This window comes from Pelodiscus sinensis, chromosome 1, assembly GCF_049634645.1.
Source record: "Pelodiscus sinensis isolate JC-2024 chromosome 1, ASM4963464v1, whole genome shotgun sequence".
NCBI lineage: Eukaryota > Metazoa > Chordata > Testudines > Trionychidae > Pelodiscus > Pelodiscus sinensis.
Genome location: NC_134711.1, coordinates 146394136 through 146409716, shown reverse-complemented (window position 1 = coordinate 146409716; position 15581 = coordinate 146394136). Strand labels below are relative to the sequence as shown.

General features: G+C 44.6%; 1 protein-coding gene across 11 annotated transcripts in view; it reads right to left on the bottom strand.

Moving 5' to 3' along the window:
* Positions 1-15581, bottom strand: part of LSAMP (limbic system associated membrane protein) — a 1540275-nt gene that overhangs the window by 94197 nt on the left and 1430497 nt on the right. For 5 of the 11 annotated variants that reach the window (XM_075906335.1, XM_075906328.1, XM_075906381.1 and 2 more), the window contains one exon: positions 4742-4777. The exons of the other annotated variants lie outside the window; for them this stretch is intronic. In XM_075906335.1, coding sequence (XP_075762450.1) covers positions 4742-4777 — 36 coding nt within the window. The remainder of the gene's footprint in view (positions 1-4741; positions 4778-15581) is intronic. 11 annotated transcript variants of the gene reach the window in all.

The window sequence follows — 15581 nt, the reverse complement described above, 5'->3', positions numbered from 1 at the left end:
CCAGTGGGTGCTATAAGTTCTCAGTCACGAGGAAGAATTAACATGGGATAAAAGCAGCGTATATGATTTGGGATTTCATTATTCCTTTCTTTCAGCCCTTCTAGGGAAGTGAGTCCAAACTCTAAAGAAGGATTGGGGACCTTGAGCATTGTTTAAAATGGTTTCCTTGTGGGGACCCAATAATGAGCATAAAGATCAAATTCAGACCCAATGTAAGCAGAATTGGACCATAAAACCACAGTGATACCTACCAAGTAGTTCCTCCTCTTAGGAATGAACAAGGGACATGGGTAGGGTTTATCCACTTGCAGGCATTCAAGGACTTAACAAAGGATTTTTTATTGTCTGATTAGGACCGGCTGGGTCAAAGAAAGGCAGTTCTGCCTGCTCAGAAAGCCAGCCTGGGAACACATTGGCTCCTCAGAGTTTGTGCTGCTCAAAAGATCCTATTTCCCCCTCATTTTTTCGTGTAGACACACACAGATTCAAAGCAACCAGACTACCCAGTTTTTGCCAAGTGTAGAATCAGTGTCCATGAGAAAAGTGATCACTCACTGCAACTGCTTTGGTACTAAGGTCCACGTGTTGGAGAGTGTGTGCTGGGAGAGAAGAGGTGACCACATGAACAGAGAGAGAGGAGCCCAATCCCTGGGCAGGAGGGAGAAGGATGGGAGGCCATTAGAGAGATAGGTGCTCTTAGGGCCTCTTAGGAAGCTCCTTCCTCTGGTCATTAGACCCAAGTGAACAGCTCTCTTTTCCCTCCCTCCCTCACACCCTAATCAAAGCATTAGTAACAGTACAAACTACAAGGACTACAGCTAAAAGGAGACTAGCTACGATCTACAAACCATCCAGGGTCATTCTCCAATCTGCATATTTGGTGGAAAGATAGGACTGCCCCCACCCCTACCCCCGAACCAGTCACTATCTTTATCCTGTTGATGAGCAATGGCACTGTGGTTTTGTTTGATCTGGCCCTACTGGGTGGCTTCTGTATTGGATTCCTTCTGGTGTTAAAATATGCAGCCCAGGCCAGCTCAACTCACTCCCCCGCCACTTGGCAAGGTCCCAGGGCAGGCACTGTGAAGGAGGATCTTTAATAATTTATGAATACCATAGGTGACCTAGTTGGTGGGATAGTTACTCAATGGCTCTGTAGGGTTTACTGGAATGTTTTCTGTATTCATGTGTTGGTTTAGTTTAATAGCAAGAGAGTAGCAGGAAGGTAACACAAGGACTCCAGATGAGCAACCTCCTAGTAAACAAGGAGGACCCAGAAGGAACAACGCTTGAGCTGTTAACTGGGAAAATGCTACTTCTAGGCTTCAGTCAAAGTTACTAGACTGCTTTGGCCATAGCTGGCTGCCAGAAGACCAAAGGAATGCTAAAGAGTTAAAAAGTCCCTCTCTAGGGTGAGGGAGGAGGCAGTTGACCAGGATCTGCTCATGGAGAACAGATGGATGCTGAGATAGACTCCATGGAAAGGCCTGAAGAAGCATCATGTGCTTGACTCACTACTACAATACTTTGATGGGGTGCAAGAGTAAGACAGACATGTGAGTGTTGTGTTGAAATCCTTCTCTTCTGTGGTGCTTTGTTCCTGCTGTTAAGATTCAACAGTACTTTGGTTTGACAAAGCTGTCTGGTCACTTGCATTAATCACAGGTCACAAACTCCCAAAAGGAAGATCTGCAAGTGCCAAACTCGGTGGGGCTTGCTGAGTAATCATGGCTGGTACACATACTATAGCCCAGGGCCCAGTCTGCAAGTGGGAGACTCACGGGACTCCATCCTGAGACAGGTGAATGAATGCGGAGGGCACTGGAGAGGGAAAGATGCACTTAGAGAGAGCAGAAGAGGTGGCAAAGGTGCAGCCAGACTTGTGACTATGGCAGATAGCACAGAACAGAACATTCCTGGGGCTTAATGGAGATCCCATGAGCTTTATCCTTGGCAGGAGAGGGGACTCCTTGCAAACTTTCCTCCACAAAAGAACTCTGAGCTCTTTTGAAAATCTGTTCCTATTCATGATGCAGTGATGCACCAGCCAGATGCTGGGACAGAGCACAGACTGAGCAATGTTACAACATAATGATGTGACATCAGCCAAGAAGAGATTTCAAGCATTTTGAATGCCTTGCCTCAGCAATCAGGATGGTTAGAAAATTAGGCATCCCAATGATGGTCACAGGTCCCATTTTGTATAGCTGAGATAAGGACTAGCTGGGTTTAATTAATGCTCTAGGAAATCCTTCCCCATCAAATTCAAGCCCTGTGCATAGTTAAACAGCTCCCTTTGAAATCTCCGACCTAAACAGCAGTTTCCTACCAGGAGGCAGGAAAGTGTCACCTACACTTTATAGATAGGAAAACTGGGATGCAAAGAGGGTACATGACATGACTTAGGTCACAGAGCATGTTGATGGCAAAAAGAAAGGAACCTATAGACCCACAGAGTGATGTAAGTCATGCAAGGAAACTTTTTTGCCTAGTGTTTCTTTAAAAGTAAGCTGCAAAGGACACGTGAAGATTCAAATAAGGACCAATGTTTGTGCTGAATGCCTACATTAAAGAAGCAGATGGGAGCTTTCAGCAATAGAAATGAGGTCTAGAGTATTTAAATTATATTTTCCCTCTGTGAAATCCTCTTAGCATTTCCTGGTTCACTGAAGATATCGCAAAATATATAAAAAAAAATCCTAAGGACTTACTGCAAGTGTGATGTCACAGTATGATGTCCACTGAGACATTATTACTGAAACAGGAAACAGCAAGAAAATATCCAAGGCAGTGGGGAAGAATTTTCAAAGGTTGATTGAATCGTGCCAGTTGGCCCAGGCAGCTTAGAAATTTAGTTTTAGCTCAGCTGCAATTTTTAGCATTTGCCTTAATGGGCCACTAATGCACAGGTGGAGAGAAAGTTTTGCCTGCCCATAGAATTTAAGAAAAAGACAAAAATGTCTTTTCAATTTGGAGAGAATTATTTGCCATTAAAAATTCCCACATCTTAAAAAATGTAAAACCCCAAAACTTAAACCCTAAATAGCCTTTGTGACATTAATTTCATATCCAAGCCTGAGTTTCATTTACAGTGTTCGATAATTGCCTTTAATTGGATTTATTTTTCCACACTAGAATCCCTATGGCCTATTTTACTCCTTTCCTTAGCTTCTTGAATGTTATTTGCAAAGCACTCCCTGAGATTTAATTTTAATGGTAGCTTGATTTCAATTTTTCTTTTTCTGGGTACTTTTCTTTAATTGTATTTGCAGATTTGCCTTTAAATATACAATTGTATCTCCATCTTGGCCCTGAAGAAGTTATCTGCTGCACAGCTTGATTTGAAACTGTGGGGTGGTCCAATGAAAGCTGGTGTGAAACTCCTGTCATCCATTGTTCGCTTCCTGGAAAGAAATGCATAGGGATGCCCTCCCAAACAAAATGAACTCCTAATAATCCTTTGAGTTTGACCTCAAAGTGCTCTGTAATCATTGACTAGTTAGTCCTTCCAACATCCCAGAGAGCTAAGTATCAGTATCTTCAGAGCTGGGTAAATGGAGACATGGTGCGGCATAGGCAGTGCTTAATTTGTAATGAAATAAGCGTCAAGACTCAAGTGATGTTTTTACATTTAGAAAGGATGTAGTAAGTCCAGAGGTGGTGGGGCTATGAACTTCCAAGCCTAGAGATGCCAGGGCTCAGCCCTGGCACAAATTAAATATGGGTGATAGGCAGAGTTTTCAAAGTGACCCGTGATTTTGGGTGCCCAAGTTGAAATATCTTACATGGGCCTGATTTCAGAAAGCACTGAGCATCCATTTTCTGAAAATCAGGCCCCTCTCAACTGGGACATCCAGGAATGGAGACACCGCCATACTAACCTGACCAAAGCAAGTGTGTGGCAGATCTGGGAATAATATCCCAGGTCTCCTGATTCCCTGCCCAGTGCTCACACTCACTCCTGAACTGGAAGAGTCAGAGGTGCCACATGTGTGCTTTAACCACTACACTATGAAAAGAACTTAAAAAGCAATGATCTTGCAGTACTGTAGAGACTAACAAAAAAGTATAGATAGTATCATGAAAAGTATAGATAGCACAACCCACTTTTTCAGATGAGTGGACCCAAAGGCTTCATTTCACAGTTTGCACCCCATCTGTCCTACTGAGTGACCACAAAAGATATTTTCACTGGGACCGATGAATTCCAAAAACTGAGGTGGTTCACCTCATAGAATCAGCACTCAGAAAAGTTTCTGTGCTTCGCTGGCTGTTCCATATCCTAAGATGGAAACGGCAATTTTTTTTCTCCCCCATGTTATAAGATTTCAGGATGTTTATGCTTCTGATCAGACAAGGAGCACCAAGAGAGGAGCTTTGACCTATTTGGGCACATGTGCTTCAGGCTGGAATATACGCAATAATTAGAAATTGGCCTGAGGAAAAACTGAACAGTGGGAACATTTGGATCTGGATCCAAACACAAGATCTCAGGCTCATCTCAACACAAAGTGGGAAAAGAGAAGTTAACCAAAGTCACTTGAATTTCAGGTGTGGATTCAGTGCGAGATTTTGGCAATAATTTTGGGAGGTGGGAAGGGGACACCTGGGATACAAAGCAAAAGGAGAAATCTTCATTTTTCTATTGCTCTGCTCTGCCCACCCTCAGCTTTTAATGTTTGTTGAGATGATGGAGAATGACCCGGCTAGAGAGGTACTTTGACATAAAGCATATACTGACCTGGAAAAGGGTTGGGGAGTGTGGGTAAAACTCGCTCTAAGGGGGGAAAAAAAACAATAAGCAACATGCAGGAGAAAAGGAAATGCCACTTTCCACACCCAGCAAGCAGCAGTTACAAACCTGACAGCTCCCCCATCCTGAAATTGAACCAACTAAGACGGTTTCACCTAAAGAGCATTATGCTACCAACACCTCACAGTACATGTCTCCATCGATTGGGATTGGGTGTTGAAGAGAAGCCATCTCAATGGCACACAGAAGTGAATGCTCAGTATCTATGCCACAGGAGGAGTAAAAGACCCGCAGTGAAGTTATTTGTAGTGGATGGGTGACATTGGCTTCTTCCTGCTTCCAAATGCCACTGAGTCACCAGACTACTCCCCACTTTAGCTGCATCTCCTGCTTGGACTTAGCCTTTGGCAGAGAAGTAAATTGTGTCGTTAGGCTCACCAGGTCATCTGCATGATTTATTGCTTCCACGAAACCTATTCTTTGCTGGATTTCTTAATGAACACACCCACAGGGATCTGAACGCACCATGCTGAAACCTAATCTGTGATGTACTCCTTAAATGCCCTCACTTCCCCAACATCTCCTTGTTTATACAGCCTGTTGAGTTGGGGGGGTTGAGCTGCAGATTTTTAAGATTCATCTTTGGTACATTGTTACATCATGGTTTTGCTACCGGTGGCACCAAACTTTGCACTTTGATAGCATTTTCCCTTCCAGGATCTCAAAGCACTTGAGACAGACTTTAAACTAAGAATCCAATACCCACTCTGAGGTGGCAGATTATCCCCACTTTACAGATTGGGCATGGCTGCATTGAGAGAGGAAATGACTTACCCATGGTCACACAGTGAATCAGTTGCATAGCACGGAACAGAACCGAACACTCATGGCTGCCAGCCCCGTGTTCAGATCAGTAAACCAGTCTCCCTAGATTACACTTAATGAAATTTGTTCTTGCCGATTCAGTTGCTAGATGGTATGTGTCACCCAAACCGTGAATATGGGGACTGAACCAGCTAAAGGAGTTCTCAGTCCCCTCTGATGCCAGGCATGTCACTGGGGCATATGAGTGTGTGAAAATACCGTAGCTCCCGACAGAGTAAGGTAAGTGGCTCTGCTGAAAGACTTCCTCCCGGCAAAAAGCACCTCTAATCACTTTCCCTGTTGTCATTTGAGATGTGTTGTTCATGTTGATTCCAATCAGGTGTGCATACGCTGCAGGCACAGATGTCAGAAACCTTTTCCTTTAGAAGCCCCTCTAAGGTTGGCTGGGGAACCCCTTAGAGTAGCACCGTATGGTGCTCTATATATGACCCTGCCGACCTGACACCACCCACCCTCTTTGTTTCCTTCTGGCCAGCTACTCCAACAGAGGGGTAGGTTGATGGGTGCTGGAATGGATGTGAACAAAACACCCTGAAGAACAACTGTTATGAGAAGGCGTGTGACCATTTTTGCTACTTTTCAGTACTTGTTCACATTGATTCCAGTCAGGTAATTCCCAAGCTGCCCCCTGGTGGACTGCCCCATCAAAAGCTGCATGCTCTCTGGTTTGTTGGTGGATGGTTAAATGAGCTGTAAAATTGTGCACTGAAGAGCAAGTTGCTGCGCTACAGATCTCCTGGGTCGGTGCCTGGGTCAGGAGAGTGGTCAAAGAGACCTGCGATCACTAGGACCAGGATCTGGGCTAACTGTAACGGGTACGGATGCAGTCCATGATCCACAACAAGATGTTTTAGGATGAGACTGGTAGACCCTTTGTGTGGTCAGCTACAGCTACGAAGAGTTGGGTCGACTTCCTGAGTGGTTTTGTATATTTGATGTAGAATGCTAGAACTCTTTGGACATCCAGAGAATGCAACCTCTGGTGCTGTGCATGTAGCATGTAGGTTTTGGAAGAATACCAGCCAAAAGATGTCTGGTCCTATGTGGAATTAGGACACTACTTTGGGCAGGAAGTCCAGGTGTAATCTGAGTTGTACTTAGTCTTTATGGAAGATAGTATGGGGGATACCAGCATTAGAGTTTTCAACTCGGACAGTCTCCTGACTAATGTAATAGCTACTAGGAAGGCCACCTTCCATGAGAGGTAAAGAAGCGACCATGTACCCAGGGGCTCAAAGGGCATCCCTGAGTCTGGAGAAGACTAGATTGAGATCCCAGTTAGGTAGGTACAGGTGACCATGAATGTGGGTACAGACTCTCTATACCTTTGAGGAAGTGCAATACCTGCAATTGGCAAATACAGAGCACCCAAACTCCCCTGGGTGGAAAGATGAGCTAGCCACAAGCTGCACTTTAATGGACAGCTCTGCCAGTCCTTGCTGCTATAAGTGGAGTGAGTATTTTATGATCAGTGGCATGGGCCCCTAGAGCAGAAATAGGCGGTGTTGCTCACAACAGCATGAGAACTTCTTCCACTTAGCATAGTAAATGGCCCTGGTGGAATAATTCCTGCTGCCGAAAAGTTCCCCTCTCACAGGATGAGAGCATTGGTGCTCCCGTGGGTTTAACCATGAAGCCTCCAAGCCATGAGATGGGGGAACTGGAGGTCTGGGTGCAGGAGGTGTCCGTGGTCCTGAGTAATCAGGTCTGGGTGAAGCAGTAGTGCTGTTGATGTCTCCATTGACTGTTCTCACAGCATAGTGTGCCAATACTGGTGTGACCATGCTTGGGCCAGTAGGTTTACTCTTGCTTTGTCTCTGTGGATCTTGAGCAGGAGCTGGTGGAAAGTGGGATCGGATGAAAGGCAGTCGTTTGGTGATTCCTCCCATGGGAGCAGGAACGCATCTGAGATGGAGCCTGGGCTATGATTCTGAAAGGAACAGAATGCTTGGCACATCCAAGGGTGAAGATGCATGAATAGGAATTCCTATACTTTGGCAGGTACATAGTACTTCCACTCCACACCCCTGGCAGTAGGATGAATGGAGACCAGAGTCTGCCAAAGGGTGGTACTAGTCTTTTCAATGGCCTTAATTAATGGAAGGGTGAGCCTGGATAGGCCCTCAGGGGTAAGTACATCCACCACTGGATTCTTTGTCTCCATTATCTCTTCCACCTTCAAGCCCATAAAATGGGCAATATGGTGGAGCAGGTCCTGGTGGGCCTTAGGGTCAATAGGTGGCAGCCTCGAGGCAGATGCTTCTGCCACGGGCTCATCTGGAGATGAGGTCAATGAGGCAAGTGGAGGAATTGGATCCTCATGTTCCTCTAGGCATTCTGGTTCCGATGTTGGTTCACCATCCTGTAGCAATCAGACCTGGCTTGGGCTACTAGTGGTATTGGATGGACCTCTGCTAGGGTCTAGACTGCAGGACTGGGGGTTGTAGTGGCAGTAGCGTCTACAGATCATTCTATAAGTATCAGCACTGGTGACCCTGGATGGGGACGTACTGAGATTACCAACCCAGATGCTGCAGATGGGACACCCTGGGCCTGATGGAGGCCCAGAAGGGTCACTATGCAGATGGTGGCCACTGAGGATGCCAGGCCTTTTGGGTTTTTCCCCTGTGTCTCTTGGACCTATGCCTACTATATCTAGAGTGATCTGACTCTGCTTCTGACAGTGAGGATCCGGAAAGTGAGGACCAGAGTGACACCAACAAACTCTGAGTTGGCAGGCAGTGCTGAGCAGAGGTGGCCAGGGATTGGTACTGGGATGAACATGCCGAAGACCAGTGCCAAGGAATGGTCTCCACAGCCCAGTATCGGATAGCAGTGCTGATCCTCCAAAGTAGACAAGAACCAGCACCGGCCTCTCTCTGTGCCACAGATGGTGAAGGCCATCACTGAAGGCCTCTACTGGTGCCCCACAAGGCTGTGCCACAGATGGTGCCGGGGAGCGATGGGGTAATGGGCACTGGGAACGGCACCTGTCTGAGGATGATGAGTGCCACACGATCATGGGTTTGCCTCTAAACAGCACTACTATCAAAACACTAACTAAAATGAACACTTTGAAACTAAGGGTATACCTACACTACAGCATTATTTCGAAATATCTAATTTCGAAATAATGCGTCTATACACAAAATGCATTTCAAAATAGCTTTTTGCTATTTCAAAATAGCGTGTTCACACTGATTGGACGCTGAATTGCATTGAAGGCCAGACAGAACTGGTTCCGGCAGGGCATCAGGTCAGAAGTTACCTTGTGGCCAGGGTGGCCAATAGGGCACCCTGGGAATGGCTGGAGGCCCACTATTTCGAAATAAGCATCTACAAAGCACTTATTTCAAAATAGCAATTTCAAAATTGGCCCTATTCCTCATGGAATGAGGTTTACCAAATTCAAAATAAGCCCTCCGTTATTCTGAATTAATTTTGAAATAGCAGTTGGCTTGTGTAGACACTAGGAAAGTTATTTCGAAATAACTTTGCTGTGTAGACATACCCTAAGGGAGCACTGCCAACAAATGATGGTAAGGAGGGTTCTGGTCAGCAGGATCATATACACAGCACCATAAAGACACCACTTGAGGGAACTCCCCCTCCTATCCAAAGGAAGCTGCTATGGGAAATGTTTTGGACATCTGTGCTTGCTGTGTACACACACCTGATTGGAACTGAAGTGAATAAGCACTTTAAACAGCAGCAGCAGCTGCTCTGCTAGGTGAGCTAATAGACACCGTCTTGGTCTGACTGAGCCTATGGGAGCTGCACCAAGATCATCTCTGATGGAAGCTGTATTTGGCCGATTACACAGGTAGTTGGCCATTATTCACGTCTAGGCTGAGCTCCAGCTATTCAGAGACTGGTGCTCCTTTGAAAACACCCTGTGCTCATATAAACTGGTCTTTGAATAGCTGAAGGTTTTCAAAGTCAATCAAGATGTAGCAGATCAATTCCATAGCAGTGAAAATGGCAGCTCTCCTGCATTAACATCCCCAGCAGAAGAGTCTGAACCCACAGCAGGAACGGGGGAGATTGTCTCTTGCTAGGAAAATATGCAGCTAGGTTGGGTGTCTGTTTACATAGCAACAGGGGACTCTTGTTCTGGGAAAACAGGCTGTTGTGCTGACACGGTGTAGTTAGTTAAATAATAATACACAGCAGTTACTGTCCTCTCCAGTAAATGGCACAAGGCGGCACATTGCAAGCAGTTATAATGCAATAGCCTCATTATCACACTACTTCCTATTAAATGCCTAGATCTCCATTCCCCTGGCCTGCTGAGCCACAGCCTTTCTACTCCACCAAAGGTATAATAGCTGCTTCTCCACCCCACCCCATTATCCCAATGGGAACTCTATCTCATCTCATTATTCTCTGTTACTGCAGCTCCAGATAAAATGCAGGGTTTCCAGGGAGGTTGTGGGGTGAAGAGCATGATATGAACTGTGCTATTCGGTGACAAGGATACAGCCCAGACTCTGTCCACTCAAAGATTGCAATTAAATATTAGAAATTAATGCGTGCATGAAACAATGGGTGGGCTAGCAGGTGAGAAAAGGGATGCACATATATGTGTGGATGTGAGTGTATAAGAAACTGTGTCTTAGAATCATAGAATCCTAGGGCTGGAAGAGATCTCAGGGGTCATCAAGTCCAGCCCCCTGCCCAAGGCAGGACCAATCCCAACTAAATCATCCCAACCAGGGCTTTGTCAAGCCAAGACTTAAAAACCTCTAGGGATGGAGATTCCACCACCTCCCTAGGTAACCCATTCCAGTGCTTCACCACCCTCCTAGTGAAATAGTTTTTCCTAATATCCAGCCTAGACCTCCCCCACTGTAACTTGAGACCATTGCTCCTTGTTCTGCCATCCCTCACTACTGAGAACAGCCTCTCTCCATCCTCTTTAGAACCTCCCTTCCGCAAGTTGAAGGCTGCTATCAAATCCCCCATCACTTTTCTCTTCTGTCATGTGCGCCAGTCTCCTAATAATTTTGGTTGCCCTCTGCTGGACCCTCTCCAATGTGTCCACATCCTTTCTATGGTGGGGGGGGGGGGAGGCCCAGAACTGGATGCAATACTCCAGATGTGGCCTCACCAGTGCCAAATAAAGGGAAATAATCACTTCTCTAGATCTGCTGGCAATGCTCCTACTAATTCACCCTAATATGCCTTTAGCCTTCTTGGCGACAAGGGCACACTGTTGACTCATATCCAGCTTCTCATCCACTGAAATCCCCAGGACCTTTTCTACCAAACTGCTGCTTAGTGTATGTTCATACATACACACTCACACTGGCACTAATAATTACAAATTTGATAACATTCTCTGATTCTTCAAAAGAGCTGGCGGGAAATCTGTTTGCATGATTACCATGATGATAACATGTACCTGAAATATCTTGGGGGTTCTATGGTGAAGACCTGCCCTTCCATTGCTTCTAATTGGCATGGGCCTTGCCAGCTGCTGCTCCTTTGCCAGATCTACTCATTAAAAAAAGCAAACTGGAGAGGAGGCAGGATCACTGGGTACGTCTAAACTACATGCCTCCGTCGACGGAGGCATGTAGATTAGCCAGATCGGCAGAGGGAAATGAAGCCGCGATTAAAATAATCGCGGCTTCATTTAAATTTAAATGGCTGCCCCGTTCTGCCGATCAGCTGTTTGTCGGCAGATCGGGGCAGTCTGGACGCGACGCGCCGACAAAGAAGCCTCTCTTGATCGGCACAGGTAAACCTGGTTTCACGAGGCATACCTGTGCCGATCAAGAAAGGCTTCTTTGTCGGCGCGTTGCGTCCAGACTGCCCCGATCTGCCGACAAACAGCTGATCGGCAGAGCGGGGCAGCCATTTAAATTTAAATGAAGCCGCGATTATTTTAATCGCGGCTTCATTTCCCTCTGCCGATCTGGCTAATCTACATGCCTCCATTGACGGAGGCATGTAGTCTAGACACACCCACTGAGATGATTGTCTCACTGTAAATCAGACCATAAAATCAGCAGGAGTGCAAGGTGCAACCAGTGACTGGGAATTCCTGCTTTATCCCTCATCAGTGGATTAGATCCTCAGAAGGTGTGAATTATGATTTGTACCAGCAGAAGACCTGGCCCAGCGTGTGAGGGGACAACTTCCATTTTGTTTCTATAATTCATTGGAATGTATTTGAAAGAGTGATGTGCACATGCATGTGTGTACACAAAACTGTGTGTGCATGTGCATGTTTACAATGGGTGGGTATACTTGTATGTGTGCTTATCTACCTCTTTATATGTTTGTGTGTGGATACATATCTGGTGTATGTGTGTAGCAAGGGCTTAGATATATTTATAGTCTTGCTCATACACTTACCAAAAGCAGCCTGTTAATTCAAGGGAATGAAAGGAATTTTTTTTCCTTCATAGAATATATAGGAAAAATGTTCCTAGCACTTCTGACACTGGTTCTCCATCACTGTGTTATGTAAGACACCACATGTATATTTCTGATCTTTTTCTCAGAACTCTTTTCCATCCCAGATACACAGGGACACTATGGGTACGGCTAGACTGCGAGGATCTATCGGAAAAAGATAGATGTATCTTTTTCTGATACTTTTGTCAGAAGAGGCTTTTCCGAAATTTGGCTCATCTAGACTGGGCCAAATTTCAGAAATAACCCTCTTTTGAAAGCTCCCTTCTTCCTTGTGGAATGAGGAATACAGGGGCTTCTGAAAGAGTGCATTTTCTCTTCTGGAAAAAAAAGCGAAAGAGCAAACATGTTCCCTGGACGCAGCGGAGTTTTTTCGGGATACCAAGGGTATCCCAAAATCCCCCTGCAGTCTAGCCATATCCTATGTACCTTGTCCTTTTCTTGTAGTTCCTCACACTTTTTGCAGTAAACGCAGTCCGCTTTAGCATCCACCTGACTCTGCTTTATTTCTTGAAATAAATCCTTCTGTTTCTGGAGAACTCCAGGAGTAAGGGACATACATTTTTCTGCCTATAGCAGACAGTGATGCTTCCATATCCCTTGCACGAGGTCTCTCTCTCTTTCGCTTTTTTTAATGTAGTATCTCTCTTTACAGGGTCTAAATCTAAAGACCTGCGCTCTTTCTTACTTTTTTTTATGGTGCTTGGTATTTCCTGGAACACGCCCCTTTTTTCTCTCTCACTGGATCGTACTGTCAAATAATTTTGTGGGTTCCTTTTACCTCTTCAGTGACAGGCACATTTACATATATCTTACCACTACCCTATTGCACTATTTCTGTCTCACCAGCTGTCATTTTTCAAACACTATAGAACCTTCAGGCACCACTATTCCATCTGCCATCTCAGAAGGGGCACTGTCCTGGAGTGAGTTTATTCTCGATTAAAAATATAACATCTTTCTCTGCTGTTTCAATCAGTCTGCTTCCAGAGAAGAAAATCACTCAAAGGCTGTACCTTGCAAATCATTTATACTTGTTCATGCTTGGGCATGGGGCTGAAAATGTTCAGTGGCTGCTATTTAGGTTACTATGCCATGGGTTAAGGTTTTTTGTTTTTGTTTTTAAGCTGGCTTGTGTTCTTTGTTTTTCTTATGACAGTCCCTCTGCCCAGAGCTCCTCCTCTCCCCCAACCCTCACTCTCCATCCCACCCCACATCCCCAGCCCCCTTCCCTGAGCCCTTCCTCAACCCCCCCCCCCACCCTGACTCCTGCACCTGCCACACTCCTGGCCTCCTACCCAGAGCCCCCCACATCTCCAAGTTCCTATCCTAACTCCTGGACTGTCAGCCACTGTCAGCCCCCTACCCTGAAGGACCTGGGCATTGCTGGATAAGTCTTGTGGTATATGATTAAAAAAGCAAAAGATGGCACAAGCTCAATTTATATCCTCTCTGCAGGTTATCTGTAATGATTTCCATGTTTTTCCTGATACAATGAATGACATCACTAACAAGCCTATTCAGAGAATGCAGCCCAGATTCTTCTAGTGACTGAGTGCCAGTGACTGTGACCTTTGGTAAGTCCCTTCCCCTCATTTTCCAATCTGCAAAATGGTGCTAATACTGCTCATCCATTTTCCATCAGCTTGTGAGGTTAAATATCCTCTGTCTGTGAATGCTTTGAGATCCTCAGAGGCAAGGAGTGACAGGCAGGCAAAGTATTTCTATTTTTCTATACAAGTTTTGATCTTACATTTCGTTTCAGTTAAGTATTATTGTTCATCTATATGTAACCTAGAGGCGCTGAGACCATTGAGAGTGAGAGTGAAGTCTGCTCTGCAGCCTCAGCTAAAGGCCAGGAGCTTTGTGGTTGAGAAACATGGCTTTAGCCCCAGGTTCAGTCCCACCTGCCGATGACTACAGCCTGTTGGCTTTACATGTAGAAGGGTTGCAACATGAGGGGAAAACTTATATTATCAAATTCACAATTTAGTCCGAAGGGCACATCTAAACTACATTCTCCTATCAAAAGAGACATGTAAATGAAGCAAATCGAAAGTACAAATGAAGTGCAGATTTAAATATCCCGTGCTTCATTTGCATAGTTGCATTCAAGCGCTTTTTCAAAAAAGAGTTTTTTAAAAGTGAAAGCGCAGTCTAGACGGGGTTCTTTTGAAAAAAAAAAAAAACCTTTTCCAAAAGAACGCATGCTCCTAATTTTTTCAGACACGAATATGCAAATGAAGTGCAGGTTATTTAAATCTGTACTTCATTTGCACTTTCAATTTGCTTCATTTACATTCCTCTTTCGACAGAGGAATGTAGTCTAGACATAGCCCGAATGATGAGTCCTACTTCTGGCATTTTTAGTAATAACAGTACTAAGAACAATTTTTGTAGAATTTGAGGTTCATGTTCCAGGTTATAGTCCTATGATTTTTATTTGAATCCACTGGCATTTCTCCAGGAGCAGGACAAAAAAGATCTTTGAAGTAGAAACTTACCTTGCTTGTGTGTGCAACAAGTTTTCATGTAGCCAAAGTCATATCAATCTCTTATTACCCTTGGAACTAGTGGCTTACATGACGCATTCCAAAGCATTCCATTGAAGTAATTTACAAAACTTCAAATTAAAATATTAAAAATCCAAAAGTCTGGTAAATGCAGAAATGTCAGCAAGCTCTTCCATCCCTGCTGCATCATTTTTTCCATTTAAAAAACTCTATTTTTTTTCTTATCTTTTGATCAGTCTGGCTCCAGAAAGCATAAACAAACCTATCAAAATGAGATTCTCGTATAGGCCTTATCTCCTGCTCTGCCTAGAGAGGTCATAGATATATATATTCTAATACAATCCTGTATTTCCAGAGAAAGGCAGGCTCATTTATTTCCATGTCTGTGACTCTCATTAGATCATTCTCTTACATTCTATTTGTTGTGATGATATCTGTATAAAGATGGACCAGAGATGCAGTATTTGCAGCAAGAACTAGATTTCAAATATTTCCAAGTTTGTCTGGGGTGGGGTGTTGAATTCAGATCCAAAAAGGCTTGATCCATTATAGACCATGGGGACCAGCTGTAAAGTTTGGATTCTGTAAACCCTTGAGGGATTGTGGGGTTTGGGTCCAAGCCCATCTCTAGTTCTGGTGCCCAAGTTTATGTCTGTTGAAGTCTCTAGAAATGCCTTTGCTGACTTCAAAGACAGCAGGATCAAAACCTGGGAGACTGAGTTCATAGTTATTGTAACCTGCTCTGTATTTCACTATATTCTAATCACTCCACCATTAGTGTAAGGCCTCCATTTCCCCACCTGTGGTTCTTGCAAAATGTAGAACATCTCTTTAAATAATCTTGGTCCCTTTCTCACATAGTTACTCTTGGCCATCTTGTATCACTTCCTTCTATTTTCAGACCTATTTCTCTTTTCTCTGGCTCTCCTGTCCCATCCCTGAGTTCACTGGTAATTTTTCTCCATCTCTTTCAACATTTCCATGGAGGCTGAAAAATGGCACTTTCA